General features: G+C 38.2%; 1 protein-coding gene across 2 annotated transcripts; it reads right to left on the reverse strand.

Moving 5' to 3' along the window:
• Positions 1-620: 620 nt before the first annotated feature.
• Positions 621-22,545, reverse strand: zmp:0000001114 (suppressor of tumorigenicity 14 protein homolog). Of its 2 annotated transcripts, none has more exons than XM_041987229.1 (20): positions 22,466-22,545; positions 22,032-22,291; positions 15,157-15,304; positions 14,397-14,557; positions 13,695-13,765; positions 12,132-12,304; positions 11,388-11,423; positions 10,708-10,933; positions 9,268-9,407; positions 9,031-9,134; positions 8,572-8,681; positions 8,067-8,197; positions 7,495-7,599; positions 6,854-6,961; positions 6,385-6,498; positions 4,877-4,996; positions 4,293-4,476; positions 2,949-3,214; positions 2,235-2,371; positions 621-2,113 (listed from the first exon to the last, which is right to left on the reverse strand). In XM_041987229.1, the coding sequence occupies exons 2-20, from the start codon at positions 22,056-22,058 to the stop codon at positions 1,952-1,954; spliced, it is 2,523 nt and encodes an 840-aa protein (XP_041843163.1). In that variant the 5' UTR covers positions 22,059-22,291; positions 22,466-22,545; the 3' UTR covers positions 621-1,951. The 2 variants fall into 2 exon arrangements, with proteins under 2 accessions (XP_041843163.1, XP_041843162.1); XM_041987228.1 differs by having other exon boundaries at positions 10,708-10,936; positions 22,466-22,544.
• Between the last annotated feature and the right edge of the window lie 3,295 nt (positions 22,546-25,840).

A 25,840-nucleotide genomic window follows, 5' to 3' on the forward strand; every position in this document is an offset into this window, starting at 1 on the left:
ACAAACTGTTGGAAAGTTGGTAGAGTTGCAGAGAGGGAGATGTTGTTAAAATCTCCAGAGATCGCCACAAATGCGTTTGGATGTTGTGTTTGAAGCCTGGCCACTACAGAGTTAATGACATCACAGGCTGCGTCTGGAGCGGTACCAGGTAATATATATACCGCTACCAGAATAACGCATGTGAACTCTCTGGGTAAATAATACGGGAAGAAAGCTTCCTGTTTTGCAAAAGTGATGGATACATAAATTAGCAGCATTGTCTATGTTGATTTTCCTATTCCCCGAGTGATACTCTGCTTTTAATGAAGACAGATGAGACAGTAGAACCCCCACTGTATGTGTATCCACCTCCTGAAGTCAACATACCCATTTGGTAGGGTAATAAGATAGAGCTGTGACAAAAGGAAGGTATTATTTGACAATATGAGATCGTCTTGTCACTGTTGTTCCCCAGGTAAGCACGCTGCTCACAACAGGGAGGAGAAGTACATACTCATTACAATTCTACTGTGAGAGGGGACAAGATCTCCCAAGACATGCATTTATAATGCACAACATAATACAAAACAAGACCCGATCAAAGACAAATGGAACAGGTAATACAATTAAGCACTGTGTAATCAGAGAAAAGATGTTTATTACCATGACTCCAATGTAAAAAAAAAAAAACAGATAAAAACGCATACACAAAGAGAGACAGAGAAAGTTTAAAATCCAAATCACAGTATGCATCAGTAAAATATCTTCTAAAAGATGTGGCCTCTCCAATGGTTACTTAATACAAATTTACACTTGCATAGTTTAAAAGTCATGACATAACTACTTAAATAGGCAACCTGATGGATAATCTCAATAATTTCTTCCTAATCTTCCACCCTTCAATAAATATTTATGCAAGTCTTTAATATGCAATTCAGGGAGACACAGTTTTAAAGTTTGACAAATAGTGTCATAGAAGCCATCAAGTGAAATTTGTTGGGTTTATTAATGGGGTGTGAGTAAAAAAAAAAAAAAAAAGTATAAGAATAAGAATAACCAGTGATTGACTTTGTCTCTCAGGTGTCTGAAGACACAAATCCTCCCGAGTTTAAATTGAGACTTGTACCCAGTAGTCATCCTCCGCCCACCCATTCTAGCAAGTCCAGTAAGTACATGGAAATATAGAAGAGAAATAATTATCTGAGATGCCTGCTAAACTCAGGAATCACTCAAGTGTCAATTTTCAAGGAACACACTGGTACTTTTACTTATTTTAGTTCAACGATTACAAATCTGTTAAATTTACTGCTGGTTGTTTTCCAAAACAAACGGCAGGCTTTTATATTGATTTATGCACTTTTTACCTTGCAGGCAGCTTCTGGTTTTCATGCATATAGCATGATATTAAAATGCTTCAATGTGAATATTGCATTGGCTCTTTTTTGTTTTTTTCTCCCCTTCACTTTAGTATTTGTCAAATAATCCCTAAATTTATAGGCAATTACTGCCTGAGCCCTTAAGTAACAGGAATGTTCACTCTAGTAAAAAGCTGAAAGCTTTAAACCAGTTTAGATAAAGAAGACAGTAAATCTTAAAAACAAACATTAAATCACTTTTAAAAGCTCTGTAAAAATGTTCTGAATCTATATCTGAAATTTAAATTTAAAACTCATGGAGGCATGAAACAATATGGCAACAAAAGTCTAAAAACTTTACAAAAAGAAATACAATGTAGTGTAAGTGTGTGAAAGTGTGGATTGAAGGAGCTCCTGAGGGGACTGGCAACCAGATATAGTTCATAAAGTCATTCATGTGAGAAGCTGGGTCCCATGCAACAGCATCCTCAGCCTGCTGCTAAATGAATAAATCTCCGAGAGACTTGTCCCAAATCAGACTAAAATGTTCCGCCTCCATTATTTTTAGCTCTCTGATGTTCCCCACTCTGCATCCCTCCCTGCTCCTCACATCATCATCAAATCCCTGACTCCTTTTTGATCCAGTCTCTAAGCTTGGTGACGCGTGAGTAGACACCGGGCTTGTTCCGACGAGCACAGCCCTCGCCCCAGCTCACTATGCCGGCCTGGAACCACTTCCCACTCTCTTCGAAACATGCCAGGGGACCTCCGGAGTCTCCCTGGTAAGCATGATAAGGAGAAAAGGGACATTAGTTTGGGTTTGGATGCGAGAGCACGATTATTACAGGAGTGGGAAAACCGGCCCATTGTTATTCTTTTCTATTCTTGGCACAATCTCACCTGGCATGCGTCAACTCCTCCAGCCAAGAATCCACTGCAGAGCATCCTGGAAGTGACTTGGTTGTTGGTGACTGCGTCGCACACAGTGTCATTGATGATTTTCACTAATGCCTTCTGAAGGATCTGTGCAGTTTGACCTGCAAGAGCAGGACAAAGGGGTCAGTCCTCTTCCACGTTACGTCTGTGTTCATCTCCAACATTAAAGGTGTAAATGGGCTAGATTAGTGTTAGCTAATGAAGGTTTAAAAGACTTCCCAAGAGAGCTGATGCCTGTGTTGATTTATGGATATAGATGACGGCTTAAGTGAAAAGGACAGATTAGAAAAAGATGAGAGAAAAAGGAGGCAGGATGGAATGGTGGAGAAGTATGTCATGATGGAAGAGATTTAAAAAATGGGAGGGACATTAAAGCAGAGGAAGAAGATGAGATGAAATGAGAAGGAGATGAATGGAAGAAACTGGCAGGCAGAGGAATAAGATGAAGGACATAGATGAATAGATCAGTGTGAGAAGGAAGGGGGAGGAGTAGGGTGTCTTAATTCAGATGAGTTGGATAGGCTACAAGGAACAACATATTGGTAATGTGGATCACCCATAATTGAAGAATAACAGTACAGATACTTAAAGCTGTTATAATACATACAGTTAGTTGCAGGTTTTTTTTATTTATTTATTTATTTTAACTGACTAGTTGCCAGAATTTGTGCCAAATACCTCCTTCTCGGAGTACACCCCAGCCTGTGATCCAGCAGGACATGCCTGCGGGGAAGACGTGGGAGGAAGAGGGTAGGCAGATGGGTTGGATGGTGTTGGTGTACTCCAAAGGCACACTCAGCTCAAGCAGCGCAATATCGTAGTCACTGGTGTCTTCCTTGTAATCCGGGTGAGGAACTATCCTCTTAACTTTACGTAGAACACCATCCATCTTTATCTGGTCCTGCATGCCACTGTAGGTTTGCCAGTTTGATGCAACATGGTTCCTGGAGGGGACGGGCATGAATAATAAGATTCATTAGTGGTTCCCAATCTAGGCTCAAGATGACAAGTGCATAAATTTTTCACTGCCCAGACACCATCAAAATTATTGTTACACAGGTACAAAATCATAACAGATTATTAGAATAGCAATGAGGATGAAGTACATCAAACTCCACTGTAATACACGTCATGTCGATGAGTGCTTGTGCATTTTATGGGATTGCAGGAAATAAAAGAGTTCTTGTTAGAGTTCTTGGATACAATAACTCTCAAAAAATGTGGAAGCGTAAACCAAACATCACCAAGTCTAAAGACTCTTCAAGCAGAAAAATGGAGTACAATGGTGGAAAATGTCAAATTGGGAGCAACAATAGTTTCCACCAGAGATGAAACAGTCCAGTGGCACTGTGCTTGTATTTCTACAAAACCGGTTCAAACATCAGCTTACTGTCCGTTTGAACGTGCTTTGGAAGGAAATTTAGTAGTGCTGACATAAACTTAAAAGAGTCACGAGCATCAAATCTTAGCATTTCCAGTCTCAAGAATTCCATGAAAATTAGCGAAGGCGTGGGGGAGGGGGGGCAACATTGCATGAGGCTGGATCAAATTTTCATGATTATTTAAAAAAAATATGCAGAAATATTTCTGCTAATCAACTATCTATTTACTACATATGCCTTTGGAGACAATTAAACATTTTACACACTAACTAAATTTGTGAAGACGACTTCCTGCTTAATCATGATAAAAGGAGCTCAGGTTGAACAGCATGGTTAGTGCACCACCAACAGGGCACTCTGATAAACACAGGATGAGAGGAATATTAACCCTCAGCATCGCAGAGGTCTTTTGCTTCTTTCCTTAAATTTGTATGCAGGGTGATTTTTTTTTTTTTTAGGAAATGTGAATGCATGTATATACAGTCCTATTTTGTTGTGCAGGTTTCTAAGTTTGTATACCAAGTAAACATGAAACTGTTCAATACTAGAACCAAAATAAATAAATTTAAAAATAGAAACCCAATGAAATACACAGAAAAGTCTTTAACATGTCTGGAAGTGGCAGGCATCTGTAACTCACTGTGGAGAGGTGATGGAGACAAAGCAGTGGGCGGCGGAAAGGAGCCACGTCTTAGAGATAACTGAGGCACCGCAAACATGCCCTTTAGTCATGAAGTGAAGGCTGACCTGCCAGGGCCACTCTCCAAGCTCAGCATTCTGCCCTCCTACAATGCGATTCAGCTTGTATGGCCTAGTACCACAATCTGTAATTTAACGGAAAATTAATTAAGGAGGGGGTACTGAAATGAAAATGCAAGGTAAGAGACAACAGAGAAAAATCTTAAATGACATTACAGCCATACGTTCAATCTTGGTAGTGAATACAATTTGAAAAACATAGTGGCATATCATCTTTTTTTTTTAAAGCAGATACACCCTGAAGCTTAAATGATTCGGGAAAACAACTTCAGAGATAGCAACAGCCACTTTCAAAGCGAGAATGAAATAAATAAGCAGTTGAGGCCTGAGGCTCTTTTCACACAGCTCAACCTAGCTTCTGTAATCTAGTTTGAATGACATTGACTAAATTAGATCCACTTTCAGCTATTTAGGAAAAAAAAGCAAAATTTTTGTAAGGAAGAAAGGTATTAAGACATTACTCACCACAATTAGCCTCATCCGAGTTATCGGAACAGTCGTTGACTCGGTCACATTCGGCATTCACCTTGTTGACACATTCTTTGTTACTACATACAAAGCTGAAGTCGGAGCACATACCTGGAGCTGAAGTAGAGTGGAGAAGGGTCATGGAGTTAAAAACAAAGCAAATAAGTTGTGAAAACTTATGTGTTTTATATATAAGGACTTTATTAAAAAGTCATCCAGTCCTTGCAAGGTCTTAAAATGGGAAAAACAGCTCATCACACATCACTATCATATCATTTATATAACAAAATCAAAGCCAAAATGCCAAAGCAATGGGTTTATATATATAAAAGAAAAGAAACGACTAGTAGCTTGTAGAACCAGTTTTAGCAGCAATGACCCGAATTTATCATTTTCTCTGTATCTTCATCAATCATTTTGTTGTGGAAACGTTTTAGCCTATTTTAGTTCAACTGAAGTTTACAGCATTCATTTATGCCCAGCTATCATGACAAATTGCCAAAGCCTTCTAACGAGGTTGGGTTCTGGACAGTGACAGGCTGAATAAAACACATTGATTCTTTTCAGTTTTGGACATCCTGTTGTAAATTTGCTGCTGTGTTTAGGATCACCATCCTGTTGCATGACTCAGTTTCATCCAGACTTCCATCTACAGAAGAATTAATGGTCAGTTAATGACTGTAAGATGTCTGGGTCCAGTGATTGCAAAACAAGCCCAAATCATCACCCCTCCACCACCATGCCTAACCTAACACTTGGTTTGAGGTGTTTTAGTACTGATATGCATTTGCTTATATGGTACTATGCACTATTTGCATCTGTATTTTGGCTTAGTTTTTGTTAAATGAATAATGAAACAGTCTAATAATTAATGCATCGTTGTTCATCTGAGGTTGTATTTACCTAATTTTATGATCATGTAAGAACCAGATGATTTTTTATCTAAAAACCTTAAAAATAAAGAAGGTTGTTCTTGTTCGCATGACAGTATTTAACCAGTAAAATTCTATGCAATCAGCAAGGCTTCAAAGTGAGGCTAAAATGCACAATGTACAGTGATTGAGGAGCAGATTGCATTGATTGGGTGTATTGATTGGGATTAAGGCCTAATATCCTTCTTTATTCACAGAAGTGAGAATAAAAAGGAAATGCAATCTTGCCCTCTGTGACTGGGAATGAATGAGAAGGAAAATGATGAAGAGTAAAAGTGGAGGGTAGTAGGATTTGAAAAAACAGAGACAAAAACCGGCCAAAGAAAAATCATTTGAATTAAAATTGGAGTCTGGAGGGCAAAATCTTTGTTAAACCAACAAATACACCGAGGTGTGGGTGAAGGTTAATTACTTACTGATTTGTGAGAGATGCTTCAAAATTACTATTTTTTTTTTGTAGTTGTAGTTGTTTTTATTTGGTTATATCTGTTAAAGTTGTGCTTGTGTCAGTTTTTGTCGGGGGGGTGGGGTGGGTAAGTGGGCAACTAGTTATGAAAAACCTCTTCCACTTACAGGATTTACATGAGGCCTCATCACTTCCATCTTCACAGTCCATTTTATTGTTGCACACAACATCCTGGGGCAAGCAAACCCCATTCCCACAGCGCCACTCATTTGGCTCACAACCTAGAGGCAGAAAAATATGTTGATCAAGACGTTTAATTAAAAAATATAACCTGAGCATGAAGACAATCGAATATACTTAAGAGAGACATTAGCATCACACCACTCATAGACATTAGCATCAGGCTTCATTCTTCTTGCATGTATTATATATGATTAAGCATCTGGATGGAGGCCGAGCATCTTGGGCACTGCTTCAAACAAACTCCATTACTGATGAAAATGATCACTGTACACAGCCCAGGGGTCAGTGACCGTAGCATTAGCAGTGATATCCCTTTAATGTTAGCCCAATTAGCATAGCATTAAATAGGTTTTGGATACTCTAAGCAGTGCTTTAAGAGATGGGAACACTTACTGCATAGTTTCTCATCGCTTCCATCTCCGCAGTCGTTGTTACGATCACACACCCAGAGCTTTGGTTTGCACAAACCATTACTGCAGGAAAACTGATCCTTATCACATTCTGAAGCGACACAAATAACATGAACAAATAAGGGATTTTGTTGTTTTGTTTTGTTTTTTTTTTGTTTGTTTTTTGGTTCCTCGTAGATTCATCACACAGCATATCAAGCTAGACTGAAAAACTGGAAGCTTTGTCTCATAGTGACTAAATCTGCCTTGCTGCCCAGATCACTACTTACAACGTTCTGAATCGCTAATCTAAATAATATGTTGTGATGAGTTGTGTACCATTTCTTGTGCTTTTGAGTTATTTTCTACACCCCTACAATAACTATAAGATTTGATCTTACTCATAAAAACACAACATGACACAACATTTTTATAGTCGTCAGATTTTGTTATCGCTAGACAGATATGAGTTAAGTGTTTTCGCCTGTTGTCAGTCGTTTTGCTGAGCTAAGGTAACGGACTAATGCCTATGTTTAACAGGCATCTAACTCTCAGCAAGAAAGGGATTTTTTCTGAATGACAAACTGTTATTTTATCAGATGAGAGCGCAGGACATTAGACGAGAAGGGTCAAGGGGGAACTTACGGCACTGCTTCTCATCGCTCATATCGCCGCAGTCGTTCCAGCCGTCGCACTTCAGTGAATTTGCGATGCAAATGCCAGTTTTACAAGCAAACATGTCAGGGCAAGCTGCTCAGAAAAGACAGAAAAAAAAGAAAGGGGACAGAGGAAAAAAGGACATAAAGGCAGTAATGACAAATTGAGCAAGAGAGAATGACAGTGTGGTTACAACATCCATCAACTTGCCAATCGGAGCAATTATAAATCCATTTTGGTCAAACTAGGAGATGACATACAGAGCAGGGGGTATTAAAAGTGATGTGCTCCTGTCTGACAGGCGCAAATAAAATGGACCCTATAAACAAGCTCTCTGCTGATTAGTCTTGTTCTTGAACTTCACTGCTGCAGTTTCCAAGCCTATATAACAAAACAGCTATTTGACTGTCAGTCAGCTAACATCTTTCTGTCTTTCAGATGACACAGTTACTCCCTCGCGTACTCTATAATAGCACACTAAGAGTGTCACTGTCATGCTGTAACATTTCACCGTCTCGCAAATTGTTGTACTCATCTGAATGAAACAGGATTTAACTCACGGTTAGCTGGATCATAGGCGGTGTACTCTGCAATGAAGCCTTTGTCAGTGTAGGACTTATCAGAATGAAAGGACACATCTAGGACGTTGGTGCTACTGGTCAAAGACAAAGAGGACACTTCTCCACAGTACCTGGGATAAAAGACCAATGTTTAAAGCAAGATAAAGCAAAATTTTAAATTAAAAATTAAGTAATAACTAAAACTGATTACTTCAGTTAGTTTAAAGACTAACTTGGGGAATACAGCTGAGCTTAAGTAAAACAGGTATACCCAAGTCTCAAAAGAAATAAAATAATTCAACCACCAAAATCTGCAAGTTTTATAAAATAAATAAATATACAAAACACTTAAATTGTCTTTTTTACATTCTTTTTACATTATGAAAAATACATTCTTCCAGATGCCCCCTAGCTGTCTTGGGTTTATAATTTTATGCTTCATGCTCATTTTTTAAATAATACCTTCCACTGGCATACAGTCACAGACAAGGAAATCAAGTCTTACTTGGTTCCCATAATTTCCACATAGTCTTTGTGACACACACGGACGTCCACACCTGGCTCCTTAATGAGGAATAGCTTAAAGTTCACCCGTACCTCTTTCCCTTGACTGACCTACAGTGTAGCACAGAAGGACAGGTAGCATACCCATACACACAAAAACACATATGTCATGTACATGTTTATAAGCAAGATTCAACAGGCTGTGGGTGTGCACATGCACCCACCACACTACACACACACACACCCACACAAACAAACAAAACCCACACACAAAACACTGCAGAGCTAGAGCTGCAGCAGTCTGACAGATGAAGATAGAAGAGGTACTGAACAGTTTGGCTTCTATAGTGCTGTCTCAGCATTACTCTGGTGGCAGGCTAAGGGTGGTGGAGGAGGAGGTGGTGGGTGGGTGAAGGGGCCAAAGCAGAGGCAGGGAGGGAGGGAGAGAAGTGTTGCAAACCTGGATGGTCCATTTGCAGTCTGTGGAAGGTGGATAGAAGCTGGGGTGAAGTGGTGAAGTAAAACTTCCATTATTTCCAGAAAGGATACCACCACATGTTTGGACTGAAAGGGATATTTGAAAATTTTACATTAGTATGTAGCATATTATCATTAGAAATAGACTGAAGTACAAGCAAAACTAAAATAATCTAGACAAATAGATATAGGATGGGGTACTATGGACAGTATTTATTACCTTTAGTCTTTGGGATGGATCTATAACTGGCTTCAAAGCCAGGTTTCTGAACCTTAGCGTCAGTAATAAAGGTAATCAGCATGATGTTGCCAGATGACACCACCTCCAGAGGATTGGAGGGAAGCCTTTGACCACATTTCCTATTATGAACAGTCAAGAAAAAGGGAAAACATGTCAGGAACTGTTATGGAATCAAGAAAAGGTGTCCCAAATTAACTGAAGCAAACAAAAAATGTTGTCACAGCCATTAAATGTTTGTTGCATTAATAAAATGGAGTTTAATCTTCCTTAGGATGTACACCATTGAGGAAACTCAAACACAGCTGTGACTGTTAAGTCGGGAGCAACAAAGTCCTCAATCAAACCAAACTGACATAACAGGAAAAAACTGGAAATATTCCACATTTGAGAGGAAATCAATGGATATGCTGTGAGTAGAAAAGCAATAAATAAAAAGAAGTGCCAGCAGTAACTAGAAATTGCTCAGAAGGAAATTCAAAGTCAAACATTAAGTACATTAACAAAAAAGAAAGTTTCAGCACTGCTGGCGGCAGAGCCATGAAGGTGTGAATGACGCTGCAAGAGCAGCAATACTTCTACCTCCAGCAGAATAATGTCATTATAGAGTATTATATTATGGCTCTCATAAACCCCATGTCACCTTGGATAAAGCTGATCGCTCAATAGCATTATAAAAAAATCTTATGCATCACTTGGTAACATATTTGTTTGGCAATGATTTCTGAGTTTAAAATTGCCCACAGCTACAATTGATGTTGCATTCAGGAGCTTGCAGTAACAGTAAAATAACCCATCCCCCACAGACACAGGGCAATTACACACAGTGGCATAGTCAGACTCAGGTTGGCACCTTTCATAGATCTGAAATTAGAGGTCTTTTTGAGCCAACTCAATCTCACTAAGGTCTCAAAAGCTGACAATAAAAGGGACACAGCGCTAAAGGCTTCAGAGGCAAAAGGAAAAACTAAGTTGTAATCATAAATCCGATAAAATGAATTGCAATATGTTCCTCCCACATAAAAACAGCTCTTATTCCAGAATCCCTTTGCAACATTTCAGTCTAATACAAAGTGATTCCTTTTTGTTGTCGTCTGGGAATCTCTCTCTAATCTCCCAGGCAGAATAAATGTTGGTTGAAGCCTATCAAACAAAACCTGCTATGAAGGTTTAAGACAAAAATGAGAATGTTATGTCTGTCACAATTTCATGTACTGGGGAACAATGAGTCAACTTACTTAAGCCTCATGTTGTTAGCATTAGTGCAGTAGATGTTGCAGAAAATGCAGCTAGTGAATAATAGAAAGAATCTCATCCACACATGAACACTTTCATTTGAAAAGGGCTATGTTTACCATGGCCCTTTTTAAAAGAGGACCCACATGGTTATCAAGCCATCTGGATATTCCCAGCCCTACTTACTTTGTGATGGCCCGAGAATAGTCAGGACTCAAAGAGTCAAAGGTGGAGACAAAATCATTGGAGCAGTCATCTTCAATGTTGAAATAGGGAAAACTGACAGATATTGTGTCCTCCTCTGAGGCTCGGATTTGCCACTGACACCGAGACTTTGAGGGATAGTGCTGAGGGTATCCCGGGGATGTAAATGTTTCCGCCTTCTCAACAGCTTCCAGGGTGTAGAAACAGTCTTCTGAGAACAACAACAACACTGATTATAAGAAACATGAAGAATGGGTAAATCTGTAGCCAATAGTTGGTCTGACCTCTAAGGTGGTCTGTTTTTCTTTAAAAGCTTTTTCATGTAAAGATTGTTTCAACAAGTTGATTTACACAAAGAAATGTTATCGCTTTACAAATAAAACATGAGCTCTTCCATCTTTCCTGCTATAGTTGTTTGTAACAAAGCTATAACTACAACAGTAATGCCATGTAATTTAATTCATGGTAATAAATCACCAGGGAGTGTCAAAAAAAACAAAGCAAAAACATCCTGGCCTAAACCTGGGCTCTTAATCTCTGACAAGAGCAGCACATGTACAGTACAGGTCAGGCCAGTCATTCATTACAGGCTGGAAAGTGAGTATCTAGCCAGCTGGAAAATGATAGCTGCGAGTGATTGAAATGGGACATACTGTACTCACCATCTCTGGGGTCCCTGGCCATGCGAGCATCTGTGACTGGTGGCAGACATGGGGATGGGGAGACAGGAAAACGGGAGGAAAGGTAAGAGTGGGTCACAAAAGTTGGGAGGCTGATAGAATTTGATGCATGAGCCTAAAATATTGGGGCTGCACATTTTCTGTTCCATTTCCCTGCGGTTAAGAGAACTGGTGATGGTGTGTAGCTCTTTCTGCTCCATCTCACCTTGCCCTACAGCAGCAACTCATACATCTCTGTCTAACTATCTGGGACAGCAACATCAAATCATACCCACAGAAATCATTTTAAAGAGGACCAAAACCACTGAGTCACAGGGTGAGCGCTTGGCCGGTGGCCAGGATGTCGACAAATGCAATGCGAATGCTGAGAAGACAGAAGGAAGAAAAATGGCTGTCTCAAGGCAGGCCAGGACCCAGTTAATATCATTAGAGGATCCAAACAGCATAAAATGTGCAATCTCAGATGCAGCACAAGCTGAGAGGTCTGGCTTATCTGTTATCATCTTATCAGCACAACTCAGAGCGAGCAACTATAATATGAAGAGAAAGCAAACCGAAAAGCAACGCTGATAGAACATGACAAGAATGTTATTCAGATCTAGTCACAATGCTGATTGCTGCATGTCATACTGGAATCAGCTGTAGCAATATCCAGTATTGCCCACCCTTTTCCCCCCTCAGTATGACCCCCCCCCCATCCATCCACCTGGTCTTGCTGGTACCTACGTGAGGCAGTGACCTCAGTGATTTGGATACCACTGCTGCTAAACCTCATGCGCTGATCCTTAATGCCACCTTCCAGTGCATCCAATATCCGCTCTTCTGAGAACTCTGGCACGATCTCCAAGTCACTGGGTGGAATGTCAAACTGGGACCAGTAATAGGCCATCACACCTTCGCTGGTATAAGCAGAGACAATAAATGGATATAAATACATACATAAACCTTTCACTAAAAAGCTTTAAGTATTTAAGAGGAAGCAAATATCAGTGGGACATGTTTAGATTATTCCAAATCACTTGGGAATTAACTTGAATAAAAGCCTGCCATCTTGTTAATATTGTATATAAGGTCCATCAAAGTTCCATTAATGGCCCTCTGTTGTTTGATTTATATAAATAAATCTCTTATTAGACAACACAACGTATAGTGATGACACAGTTACAATCACTTTAACCCTGTAAATGATCAAATATGGTATTTAGAGATGTCAAATATTATAAATCCTGGACAAAACAGAGACTCTTTTAATAGTATTTTTTTTATGTAGCTCATTTTTAAATAAGAGTTTTAAGGATATTCAAACATGGGAACAAGACAACATAGAGATGCATGCTTACTCAAAACGGTTGCATTCAGATATACTGACTAAAAAATAAGGATGTGATATTAACCTTTCAACATCCACAAGTAGAACAAAGAATTCATTTTAAAATGCTTATAATTTCAACAATGATGAATGTCTTGGCTCTCTCTTACACTAGCATACCCTGAAGATTATCAAGTAAATGTTTCCTTAGCAAATGAAAAAATAGGTTTTAAATCTGTTCATGGTTGCTTCAATCCTGTTCTCTGGAACTCTGTCAAATACCTTTTCTCACAAGGACTCAAGTATAAGCATGTATATAATGTGTACAAATTTAATAATAACATATACAAATGTACAGCTTTGTATATGTCATTGTGCTTAATGTGTTATAATAAATAACTAAGACGCATTACATTACTTTCTGACCTCTGACCTGAACTTGTTTAATGGCACCACTACATTTATATCATGCACATTTCTGGAGCAGTTGCTGCCCACCAGCATCCCCAGGCTGAGAGACTATACAACTTTTTCATCCGGGACACCACGTGATGTTGCAGCTGAGCTTAGGAAGAAAGGTGGATGTCGAATTATCCGATGATAGGGATAATGATTGTAAAGTTCTGTAGCGCATCTTTAAAGTTGTTTATTTCTAAGCACAATACGTTTACACTTTGCATGCTGACCAGATGTGGCTCTGCTCTGTTCACATGAGGTGCAGTGCTGCACTACTACTTGAGAAGTGAACTGAGGTGATTTACTGTTACTGCCAAAAGGCACAGCAAGTCATATTTCACTCCATTGGAAATGGTCAGAAAAGCAACAGTCTAGAAACTTTCAACCCTCAGATGTCGGTGCAACAAAGCTTTCCCTTAATAAAACATTTTTATTCACATTGAGCCTTCAAAAGAACCAAAAGTGGTTGTTCAGAGGTATACAAAAAAAAAAAAAGTTATAGGACTTTAAGATTTTATCAATACCTGAATGCAGTGACTGTAGATTTAGTGTAGTATTTTGCAAGAAATGGATCAGTCTGGTACAGCTCCCCCAGCTGCGTAGAAGAAAAAGCATTTTTACTCAGCAGAATGCGTAAAAGATTTCTGCAACAGTGTTTACATTTATTCATTTGCATGTTAATGGAAAAACTGGGTTCCAGTCGTAAAAAGTAGAGCCCCAGCATATTCAGCATATTTCAAATTAGCAGTTTTAAGGAATTTGAAAGTAAGTCATTTCTTTGTCGATTAAAAAGACATTAGGAGATGTGGTTAGAAAAAGTCAGCACCTATTATTTAGTCATCTGTCCACAACTTTCTTTGCAAACTCACCCAACACCCCCACTAATGTGTTATGTTTTTCACTGAAATGTGTGCTGGAAGGGTTTGAGTGAAGACTTTTTGTTATCAGCATGTTAAGTGGTGCTACAAACATCTCCGCTGCCTCAAATATGTTGAGGGAATTGCTAAGGGAATGCACAGCGGTTTTTTTCTTCCACCCACTCAAATGTGCCAAAAGCAGTCTCTTTGCACTGGGAGGGACAGATTTAAGAAGCACTTTCACACAAAATTCACAACAAATCCTTAACGAGAGAGGTGAACATAGTGTTCTCTGCTCTGAAGAGTCAACAGTGGTGATGTATACTGCAGCAAAACAAGAAAGACACTTTCTATAGGTATCATACTCACAACTGCCTCCAATTTATTAGACAATTGCTGGAATTCTTGACTTTGGGCGTTCTCCAGATTTTGGTTATATGGCACATTCTGCAGCTTCATTCGTCCACTGAACACCTGTTCTGATTTGGTGAGTAGCTTTCCAGTGATGCCGTCTGATTCAGCATCTTTAACTTGGAGGACAGAAGCAGATGAGAGGCAAGTGTTTGATCAACAAAATGCTATGAGATGGTTGCCTCTGATGAAAGAGGAAACTTTTTAAACAGGCCTTGAAGTGCAGTCTTCAGCTCTACGTCACAATCTCCTACTGTGAACACAGTTTTGCTCTCAGAGCAATTAAAACAGCCAGTTGAATCAAGGTGTTTATCAAGACTTCAGAGGACCTTTTATCTGGGGCTAGGTGTGTAAATGACAAGAAAACGGTGCCATGGATTCCTGACATTTTTCTCCCTTGCATTATTAAAGGGAACCGTCAGAGCTGTCAAACAGGCAAACACTAATGGGAAACTATAAAGTCCAAACACGCAACTCGTATGCACATATCAAAGAGCTCTGCCGTCACATCAAGTGTAAATGATCCACTTTACAGTTTATGATCTTGTGGCTGTTTTGGCAGTATGAGATGCCAGCTATGAAAATACCTGAATTCAAGAATATCTTTCTTTTTTATGTACAGACATGCCCCCATTGTCCTCATGTCTAATTTGCTTGAATATACAAAAATATGTATCCCCTATTGATAATGAATTGGAGGAAAGCTGTCAATACTCACAAACAAAAAGCCAAATTAGGAATGCTGCGACAGCTGCGAGGATGAGAAACGCCACAAGAACGCCAATCAGGATGCCGATATTCCTCTTCTTTGGTACCTTCTCTTTGCTTGTTAAGAAGTCGATGCGCTCAGAGCGGCCATTGTGGCTCTGATGTAAAACAAAAACAAAAGAAAATCAGCTAATATACAGCAAATGGACCATGCTTTGGATGTAGATAACAAAGAAAGCAAACTCAAAATAGATTCCCAGGTTGAACAAAAGCATCCTCGCATCCTTATTTCATTCTAAATTTTTTTTTTTTTACTAATTGTAACAAGTAGCCAAAATAAAATGACAATTAAACAATCGTTTTGGACTTACTCAGTGACCAATACGGACATTGTTTTTCACTAATTACTATGAACCTTCTATCTGTGGAGTGTCTTTAATAAAATTTTCTACCCTCTTTCATCTTCCACTAAACTAGAAGAAGGGTTCAGGGTGGATTTTCAATTCATCTCCAAGACTAAATATCCAACTAGCACAATGATATCATTCTAGTTTACTTAAACTAACTTGCTGACACATGTCTTAAATGCTCATCCAGGAACTATGTTTTCTAAGAAGTGACATTAGAGAAACAACTGCTATTCCCACAGCAGAGCTGATACATTAATGATCATCACACTGAGACTTTAGATCAACTTTTATTCTTGTTAAAACTGAAGCAGAAAGACTTGTTGCTATGTAAAATCACATAAAGAAATCATCTCAGTGTAATTGAGGAACACTGTTTCACTGTTATAACTGGACTGTAATATGACTCGCCCTGCCCTACTTTCCAAGAAAGGCAGGTCCGAGCAGGCAGCTTGCATCCGTTTGCAAAAACCTGTTGAGCAATAATGATAGGGACATGGTCACATGCTTTTTACATGAATTCAGAAATTGCATGATACCTACTAAATAACCTTATAAAGCAAACAGGTACAATGCTTAAAAAGGTGTGCATCCTGCAAGTGGGTGGACATAATAAAAGGGCTTAGGCCAGTAAGTAATCAACACACAATGAATTCAGTGCCTATAGCCCATGAGTGAAGAAGCCTAGGTGCCATTAGGGATGGAGAATCACTTTGATATTAAATCAATTTGTCAGATGTGCTGCCCCTTAAGTTGGGGGGGGGTCTCAATTACATGAGCCTAGATAACTCATAGCAATTTAGGCCTACTCCTGCCCAGCTAAGGCTTCCACGCATGCTCTTTAATTGGAATCTGTAATACCTATCATGGACCAGAATGAGGGGAATCATTAGATATGAGGTCAGCAAGTGCCACAGGGTCTCTCTCTATCAATCACCCTGATCACAGCCTAATAAAACTATTACATACTCTTCATCATATTCCATTATACCATTTCAATTTTGAACTCATTCTATACATTTTTTATGTCATACATCACTGAATTCTTAAAAGAAAAAAAAAAAAACACAACACAGATACGTAGAACTGTTAATGTATTACAGGAATCAGCCTGAGCCACAGCGACACAGTCAGATGCCACTGAGTATCTCTGAATGGTCTAACCAGTCTGACAAGCAGGAAACACTGCTGTGAGGTGTGGTTAAAAGAAAAAAAAAAAAAAAACAGGCAGCAGTGGCAACTCGCCCTCAAGCCGTACGTTGTTGTTGTCAGTTTCTGTGTAATTTCACCATCCTCGTTTCAGTTTATAATGTCTTCATGAACTGACATTTAACCCATTTTCAGTTTTAGTTTGAAATGAGAGTTGACATTTTGATGTGTCAAAACGACATATTGTCTGATGACTTTAGTGACTAATATGCAAAACAAATAGGATCCATTCATCTGTGCACACTATCTGAAACTAGTTTAAAGCTTACTTTAGTCTTTTATACAAAAGTAACATGGCCAATATAACTAAGGATAAAATCTATTGCACACAGAGAATATGAGTCCCAAGATATTTATTTTTGTTAGTTAACCTAAAATATGTTGCTCACTCTGTCCTTTGTCACCACTTCAGTTTATGTGGGGGAGCTGCAGGCTCCCATGTACCTCCTACAAAAGACAAAAAAGTCTTTTTTTAAGCACCTTCAGAACTTTTACTTTTTCCTTTCCAGTTTCTTTAACGGCAAAAAACACAAATCAGCAGCATGTAGTGGCTTTTTCTGCATAGCCACAGCGAACTGGTTTTCTTGATGTTGGTGTGGTTATTCTAACCTGATATAATCACTAAATTCCATTTCAGAGATTTAGGTTCAGGGTCTTTGTATTGCATGAGTTGACTCACTGTCACGATTTGCTAAGCTTTAATAAGAGTCATCACCAACATGATTAGTCATATTGGTGCCTTTTTACTCAACAAATCGGACGCTGTCAGGCGATCAGCTAAGCAGTTCTTGCCCAATTTTAGAGCAGCAGAACCACCATTGATCCTTTAACTCTTGGTCTTAATTGGGTGTGAACAGCAGGTAAACATAATGCAACCAGTTTTGTCAGCCCTCATTTGTTCACATAGGTAGCAGCCTCATTTGTCATGCATCAGTTAAAAAGATAAATGTATACCAATGCCTCTATAATTTTTTTTTCATTCTAAAATATGAAACAACCGCAGCCCTATTTTTTTTTCCACCATTAAGCCCTGAAGACATGAAAACCAAACTCATCAGGAGCAGCTAATGTAGCTAAAAACATGTGGACTGGTTTCTTGCTTTTAACTATACGCAGGTAGACCCCCCCCATTACAACTCACATTTTAGTCTCAGCTGATGCTGGCTTACTTGAGGTGATGCTTGCATAACTTTTTTTTTCCGCATTTGTGATCAAATTCACAAAAACCTGTACACAGGTTCTAATATGCAACTAAAAAAAGATGCTAACAAACAAACTCCCACACGCTCCTTTTTCCCTCATCAGCCCAAAAGTGTTGTTGTTTGGTGCAGGACCAGCTAAAAGCTGTATATGACCAAACCCTTTCCAGATATGAGACACAACATTAATGGCTTTATCAATCTGTGAAAGTGACGTCAGCCATCTGTCAGTTGTGTTAATGCTCTTCACAGTTCGTTCAGACATGCCTGTAAAAGTGATGGTGTTTGCAATATTTGCCATTTATGGAGGATTAGACGGTACATCAAGTGATGTTTATAACAGTCCTCATATAGTCCGTTTTCTCACAACATGTCATTTTGTCATTTTAATTTATATAAGTGTGCATGCAGTAGTTGAATTAAACACTGCAGTGCTGGATGGAAGCAGCTGAAAAATACACCTTTACTCCATGTTTGAGCTGATTGAACACTCATTGTAATACTTGTAAAGGTTTAATTGCACTACAGTTAAAGCATAGCTGTTATCAACTTTGGAAAAATGTGATGTTTTACTTCACCTGCACGATGAGCAACCTGGTTCTTACTCACACACTTTGCATTTGTCATCAGATTAATGGAAAGAAATGTAAATCAGAGAGGGGCAAAAGAGTGGTGCTAAAGTCTAATGGCATATCATGTTTTGAAAAGCAGAACTAGATGGAAGACTGGGAGGAACAAATCAGTCATTACTACATCTTCCTCACTGCACAAGACTGCGGAATAATGAGGGCAAAAACAATACACCTGACAGTCCATGACCAGTATATTCTAGACATAGACAGCAGCTGCAGTTAAAAGGCCTCATAAGATGATACTAAAGGTGAATACAAACTAATATAGCTGAAAAAACTCATTCCAAGCTTGTCCATGTGTAAATTGAAATCTGTACTTTAATGGATAAGAGATTTTACTTTAACATAATAAATCATTTCTGTTGCTTGATGTCAACACAACTGCCTTTGAAATGTGGGCTGAGAAACAAAAGCAAAGTGGTACGGCCTTGCCTGAAGAATTATTTACCGACTCCCCTGCTGAGTCACCACATAAACAGGGAACAATTTCCCTACATTAATCATACAATTCCAATTGCCAGTATCAAGGATTGACTACACTGTCTGTGGAAAAAAATCTAATATTTGCTAAGAAGGAAAAAGCTACTTAGACAACATTTTCATGAGCCACTTATTTAAAAAAAAAAAAAAGAAGAAAAAAATATCCACCCCAGCTTCGAGATTACACAACCCAGGGAATGTTATGAAATGTTGATGTTTGTTCATTTCACTCAGTGTATTTAATAAGTTGTTTGGCTGGAATGTACATCCATTCATATCTAGTTCCACCACACATGGGCCCATGCATATTTAAGTCACCATGGTATTTGAAGTACCTTTTTAGCTAGAAAACAAATCAAATTTTCAAAGCATATTAGAAACAGAATTAGTCCTAGCAGAAAGCAGGTGATAAATTGTGAACATGACTTTTTTCTGTTGTTGCAAAATACTTTTAAGGGGAATGTGAATCCTGTTTTAATCATTGACTTCTCAGTGTGTTACAGACACAGCAGGTATTTCAAACCAGATCTACACAGCTTCACTTTTTCTAAAACTTAGTGTTATAAAAGGTTTAGATTATATCAAAACAGAGCTTTCAAAACATTACAACAAAACATATCTACATTTGTATTCATGATCACATGCCTAGGAAAATAATGCATTATTTATGAGTTTGCATCTTACACTGACTTCTCCCACATACTGCGATATTTTAGTTTTATTAACACCGATAGAAAGATCATAATTTACCTAAGTAATCTCAAACACCTTTTAATGAAAAGAGGGAAATTGGCTATATTTGTCCTGCTTTGTATTTACAGAAGCAGAAGGTCAAATAAGACATTTGGCTATTCTCTTGTATCAAATGTCTTAAACTGCAAGCAGCTCTGAACATGAAAGCTGAAATATTCTGACAATATGTCGATAGTTTTATGTGTGTCTGAGATACTATCTTTTCTTTGGATCTTTTCCTTGTTCTTAGTTTCTTCAGGAGCAGCACTGTTTACATGAAGCTATAAATTAAGTGTTGTTGGGGTTGTGAATTCGAACAGCGCTGACCAAAGCCTTGTAACCATTAATGAAGCCCTTTGCACAAACAAGTTCACCTTTGGCTGTCTGTCAGTTTTTCTCTTCCACCCACATCCTCTGCTGGTGCACCAGAGTTTGGAACTAGGCTGATTTACAGTATGAAGTAACGAGAACTGACATTTACACAATGTATGCATCTTCCAGGAGAATTTGACCTGTAGGTTAGGAATAGCGAGCTTCTGACAGTTTTCACATCCCATTATCACTTAGCACACAAGCCTGCTTAAATATTACACTACACAAAGTCCCATATCACATTTTTTTATTTTTTCACCCCAAAAAAACAATGAAATTTATACAAATCAGCCAAATCTTATTTTGACAACTGGGCAGCTGCTGTGCTGCCACATCACACTGCTGGAGATCATGAACAGCAGCTTCATAAACTGTTTCTTAGATGGTTTATAAGGTGACCAAAAGTTTTTTCACAGCTTAATGACAAACAGAATCATTTGTCTGCTTTACACTGACCTAAATGTCAATGACAACACAATTTTTAAATTGACCAGATAAGCACTAGTGGGACTGCAGCACCATGGCCACATCAGCCACTCCAGCTGGTCAGGACCAACAAATTCAATAAATAATAAATAAATAAATAAATAAATAAAACTTTGATTTGTCACTTTTGTTCTGCTTCACCTTAAGTGTTTTTTTGTTTGTTTGTTTTTTAGAGAAGAAAAATATCATTTTCTGTCACAAGCATCAGATTATAGTTCTTATGTGCTTGAGCTTTTTTTCCTTAAATATCAAGAAGCTGAACTGAAAACATAAAGGAATCTGTTACAGGTAAACTTAAATAACAAATAAAAACTTTATTTATATAGTACTTTTTAAAAAACAATGTTACAAAGTGTAACAATGTGAAAAATAAAGAAATTCTAGGGCAGTATTCCCTTCACTAATCAAACAAAATCACAAAGTTAATAAGGCTTCCCGATAAAAGGTAACAATAACTGGTGGAGAGGTGACATAGTGGTTAGTGAGGTGGACTTGGGACTAGAGGAATCAGGTCTCCAGACTGGTCACAGAGGTGTTTTGGTGGTCCACTGCTTTCTAATAAATCTAGATAAAATCTGGATAAAATGCATATTTTTATTTTCCAACTGGGATTAATAAAAGAACATATAATTCTTTTTATTGTAATAATAATAATAAAAACAATTAGCTATATATAACCCCTCCTTCCTTTTCTAATGGAAGACCACTTATCTCCAGTTGTCACCGAGTGATTTGGAGATCACCTGTAGACCTCAGTGGTCAGGAGACATACCAGGCCAATATATCAAATATTATGCAAGCAAATTGCACCAAGTCTGATATTACCCGTTTCCCTCAATGAACAGTACCTACAATTTATTTTAATCAATAAATAAATAAAACCCAAATGTTCAGTGTTAAACACGCACAAGTCATTCAGTAACATTTCCAGGAATTTAATAATAAATGTTTAATGAATTAATTGCTTATCTACTGAAAAACTATTCTACATTTCTTAGGTAAACAGCCTTTGTTTAAACTAGAGCAAGCTTTAACTCACTCATGTTTACATCAAACTTAAAACACTCAACTTCCATGTCTTTGGTCAAAATTAAAAAGTATACAAGTAAACATAAGTAATGTCCCATTTTAAACGACTGAGTGAAATTCAGCCCCGGATGAGTGAGGCTCATATGCTTGAGGAGGAAAAGAGATTAGAAATGTATGATGAAGCAAACGTGTCAGGACAGAAACCTTAATGTCAGCAGCAGGTTGTGTCAAGGCCCCAAAGCAGACCGTGTTACACAGACAACCGTGTATGAGAATCGTCACACACTGTAGGAGATATTAACTAGAAGTAAATACATAAACAGGTCTCGGCAAACTTACGTCGTATTCATATCTGGCAGAGTTCATCTTCAGGACAAAATCCACCTGGAATCCAACACGATCCGAGACGACTTTTAGTTTGTAACTTTTTTTTGTTTTACCTTTTTCTCTCCCCAAAGAGTGCAGTTCAGTAAAGTAAAAACGTATTTGTTTGAAGTTAATCGAAGCCTCTTCTCGTGTCGTGTCGTGGGTATGGGAATGCTGATCTACCTGATACCGGCCTTTTCCTCACACACCCCTGTTAGCCACGCCCAACTTACCTGCACCGATTATGCACGTTAAAAAAAAAAAAAAAAAAAAAAAAACACGCTCCTTTTGTTCCCAAATATTTTCATCTTGTCTCAGTGGACTGTTAAATAAACTAAATATATACATTTGTTGTTTTTTTCCTCTTTAGCAGTTTTTAAAATGCAGATAAACGTGAACTGAAACACCTGTTTCTCTGTTTGAGGTAATTCTGCTCTTTTTTCCTTGGCATGTGTTCCCCCTGCTGACCGTTTCTGGATGCTGCAGCCAAGCGCTTATAATAGCACATCTACAGCATAAGACGCTTCACAATTAAGTTTTAAAGCTGATAGTATAGCATTTTCACATTTATTAACAGTTATTAGAGACTGATGCACTTCACATTAATAAAAATATTTTATATTCAGTAATTCATTCATGTTTTGTAAAATGAAAAAAACATTAAAACATTTTGTTTTATTTCACATTTGATGAAGGCTGTGATTGAAGCATGGTTGTTAGAGTATGTATTCAATAACTTTTTCTGTGCTCCACTTTTGGGGTGTAAGCATCAGGCTTAAACCTGTACAAAAGCAAAATGAAGCTTAACAAAATAGATATTTTGTCAGACTATCTTGCTGGAGATTGAAGAAGCTCAAGAAGGTATGGACACACAGTAAAATCCAAAAACTATGTACCTCTGGTGAGGATAGCATTTTTTATTGGAAATTATCACATTTGCTTACAAAGTTTGTTGTCTTATTTTTTCTTTTGCTGTAATGACAGCATGTGCTGGAGCAACATGGACCCCAATAACTTATGTAAAACCTGACAATCCAAATTTGATGATGGTCCAAAGGAGTTCTTATAATCTCAGTCTTTGCAGAGTTCCAGATGTCCCATATGCATTGTGGCCAGGTAACTGAAAGGCTGTAAACAGCAGTCAGCACTTCTTGCTCTTCGTTGGTTCACAAGTACAATCACAATTCCAAAAGTTGGAACAGGGGCAACAAAAGGCTGGAAAAGTAATTGGCGCAAATCAAAAGAGCTTTTAAGAAGTAAAGACGTCTGGAAGTTAATCAATCTGCAATAAATTGCATCTAAAAATTGTAGAACAATTTCAGAAAAACGTTCTTTAACATGAAATTTTAAAGATTCCTTCATCTAAAGTGTATAACATCACCAAACAATTCAGAGAATTAGGAGAAATCTCTGTGCACATGGAACAAAGGTGAAAGTCAAAACTGAATGTCCTCTGGTCACACTGTATTAAAACAAAACAAACAAAAAAAACACTTTCTGCGAGCACAGTTTACCATGCAATCCACAAATGAACATTGAAGCTCTAACGTGCAAAAAAGAAGCCACATATGAAAATGATCCAGAAACTCCATTATCATTTCTGGGCCAAAGCTCATTTAAAATGGTCTAGAGTAAAGTGGACAACTGTTTAGATTAATTGACATTGGAAATTCATTTTGGAAACCATGGACAGTACGTCTTGCCAACTAAAGAGAGGGCCCATCCTGTTCGTTGTAAGAGGACAGTTCAAAAGCCTGCATCTCTGATAGTATGGGGAAATGCTGTGTGGGCGGCTTCTACATCTGTAAAAGCACCACCAATGCTGAAAAGGCCATATAAGTGTTTTTAGCAACAAATGCTCTTATTCAGATACTGTCTCTTTCAGGGAACGCCTTACATATTTCAACAAGACAATGCTAAACCACATACACAACATACCAAACACATTACACAACAACATGATTTTGCTTGAAAAGAGTCTCTGCCTGCAGTCCAGACTTTCACCAACAGAAAACATTTGCAGTATAATGACATTAAAAATTTGCCTATGAAGGTCCAAGACTAGAATCCTGCATCAGAAAAGAAAGGGACAACACCCTATGGGATATGTGGAAGCATATCATGATGTTGTGGTGGGGTATTATAATGAGATATCATTGATTTAAACTTTACTGTATTTTTCCAGATGCCCTTCTGATTATGTTTCTGCTTGAACTTTAACTCATACTGTAAATGTGAGGTAATGGGACAACCCTTTCCAAAAACCCCAGCAACTGGTCTCCACACTTCCCAGACGTTAATACACAGTAGTTTGAAATACACAATGGTCAACATCACCCTGTTCCAACATCACTCTGAGATGTGTTGCTGCCATCAAATTCAAGGAAGGTAAATATTTTCAATGAAACTGTAAGATGTTTCAGTTTCAACATCTGATGTCTGGCTGGGGGGTTGTAGGTGTAACCTGACTCATTAACCTGCTGCAATGTGAATTAATCTCATCATTATTGCAAGCAAGGGGAAATCTGAAGGATCTATTCCGGTTAAAGTCAATTTAGTGCAAGTGGAAATCTCCAATGTACCAAAATACCTTCAAAACAGAATGTTCCACCACCAGGTTTCAGCATGAGTTTAATAAGCACACACACGCCTCTGTTAAACAATCCCAAACTTAAGTTTAAACTGGTAAATGAGATTAATTCCCTTTCTTTGACCCAGCTAACAAAGCCTGGTGTATTGATTTTCTGATGGTATATCATTGCTGTTTAGCCTGATCATGCTGTCAATAACTTCTTATTTTCCTACAAAAGGTTTTGGAGTGTCCCACTCTGCCTCCTTAGAAACCGTCAGTGTAGCCATGATTTGAGTCAAGGGAAACTCCAGCTTGCTTGAAATAGCATGACCTCTGACTCTGTCGCTCTAATGGCATATTTCCTGTTATCACAGTACTCCTGAGGATGTCTGCCAACTGAACAATTACTACGAGTTAATACAAAGACAGGATCAATTCCTCCTTATTGTCTTTTGTATGCTGCTTTCATGAAAAGGATGCAGCATAAGGAAATTTGACTTTGTGCAAAAAAGGAGAAATTTGGTTACTGACTCAACATTACTTGTGCTTGTTAGGATTACAGAACCATGAATTGTATAAATGTTATAGCAAAATACATCCTGTTCTGCCAGATGTGAATCAAATACTTTAACAGTTTTATTCACCGAACCTTTTGCAGGTCAGTCTGCTTTCTGCCAGGAGGAGACAGATATTTGATGTTGGTGAAAGCAGCATTAAGAGGGATGATTTTAAATTATGTGGGGAAAAAGGAAGAAAAACTCTGTTTTTTTGTTGACCTTTGAATTATTCAAATGTAAAAATAAAGAAAAAGGTGGTGTCAACACATTTAAACCGAACCTAGAAAAGAACCAAGTGTAAATTGTTGCTTCCTGCTGCAGTCACATATTTTCTTCCTATTTCTTTAGTTGTACCTACAAACATGTAAAAGTTTAAACCCGTATTTTTGAACCATTGTGTGATTCCCACACAGCTATTAGACAATAATATTGCATACGTGTGCATGGGTTGTGGTGTGCTCTTTAGAAATTTAAGGAAACTGGACAAATGGACCACAAAAGGTTCCCAATAAACCTAGCACAGATACAAAGCCTGTCAGTGGAAAACATCCAGAATCTGATCCTTCAGTTTTTGCTGAAGACTTATCAGATATAAAGAAACGATAAGTAGCTTAGGATATCATCAGCAATTTAAAATGGTAGAAACTCAGTAT

The sequence above is a fragment of the Melanotaenia boesemani genome, chromosome 6 (genome assembly GCF_017639745.1).
Source record: "Melanotaenia boesemani isolate fMelBoe1 chromosome 6, fMelBoe1.pri, whole genome shotgun sequence".
Lineage (NCBI taxonomy): Eukaryota > Metazoa > Chordata > Actinopteri > Atheriniformes > Melanotaeniidae > Melanotaenia > Melanotaenia boesemani.

Excerpts from the sequence above, each read along its gene's own strand:
- zmp:0000001114 (XM_041987228.1), bottom strand. The coding sequence starts at position 22,058 with ATGAACTCTGCCAGATATGAATACGAC. Across the intron at positions 9,135-9,267 it reads ATCCATCCCAAAGACTAAAG|TCCAAACATGTGGTGGTATC; the intron begins GTAATAAATACT and ends TATCCCTTTCAG. Across the intron at positions 7,600-8,066 it reads CGCCTATGATCCAGCTAACC|CTTGCCCTGACATGTTTGCT; the intron begins GTGAGTTAAATC and ends TTTTCTGAGCAG.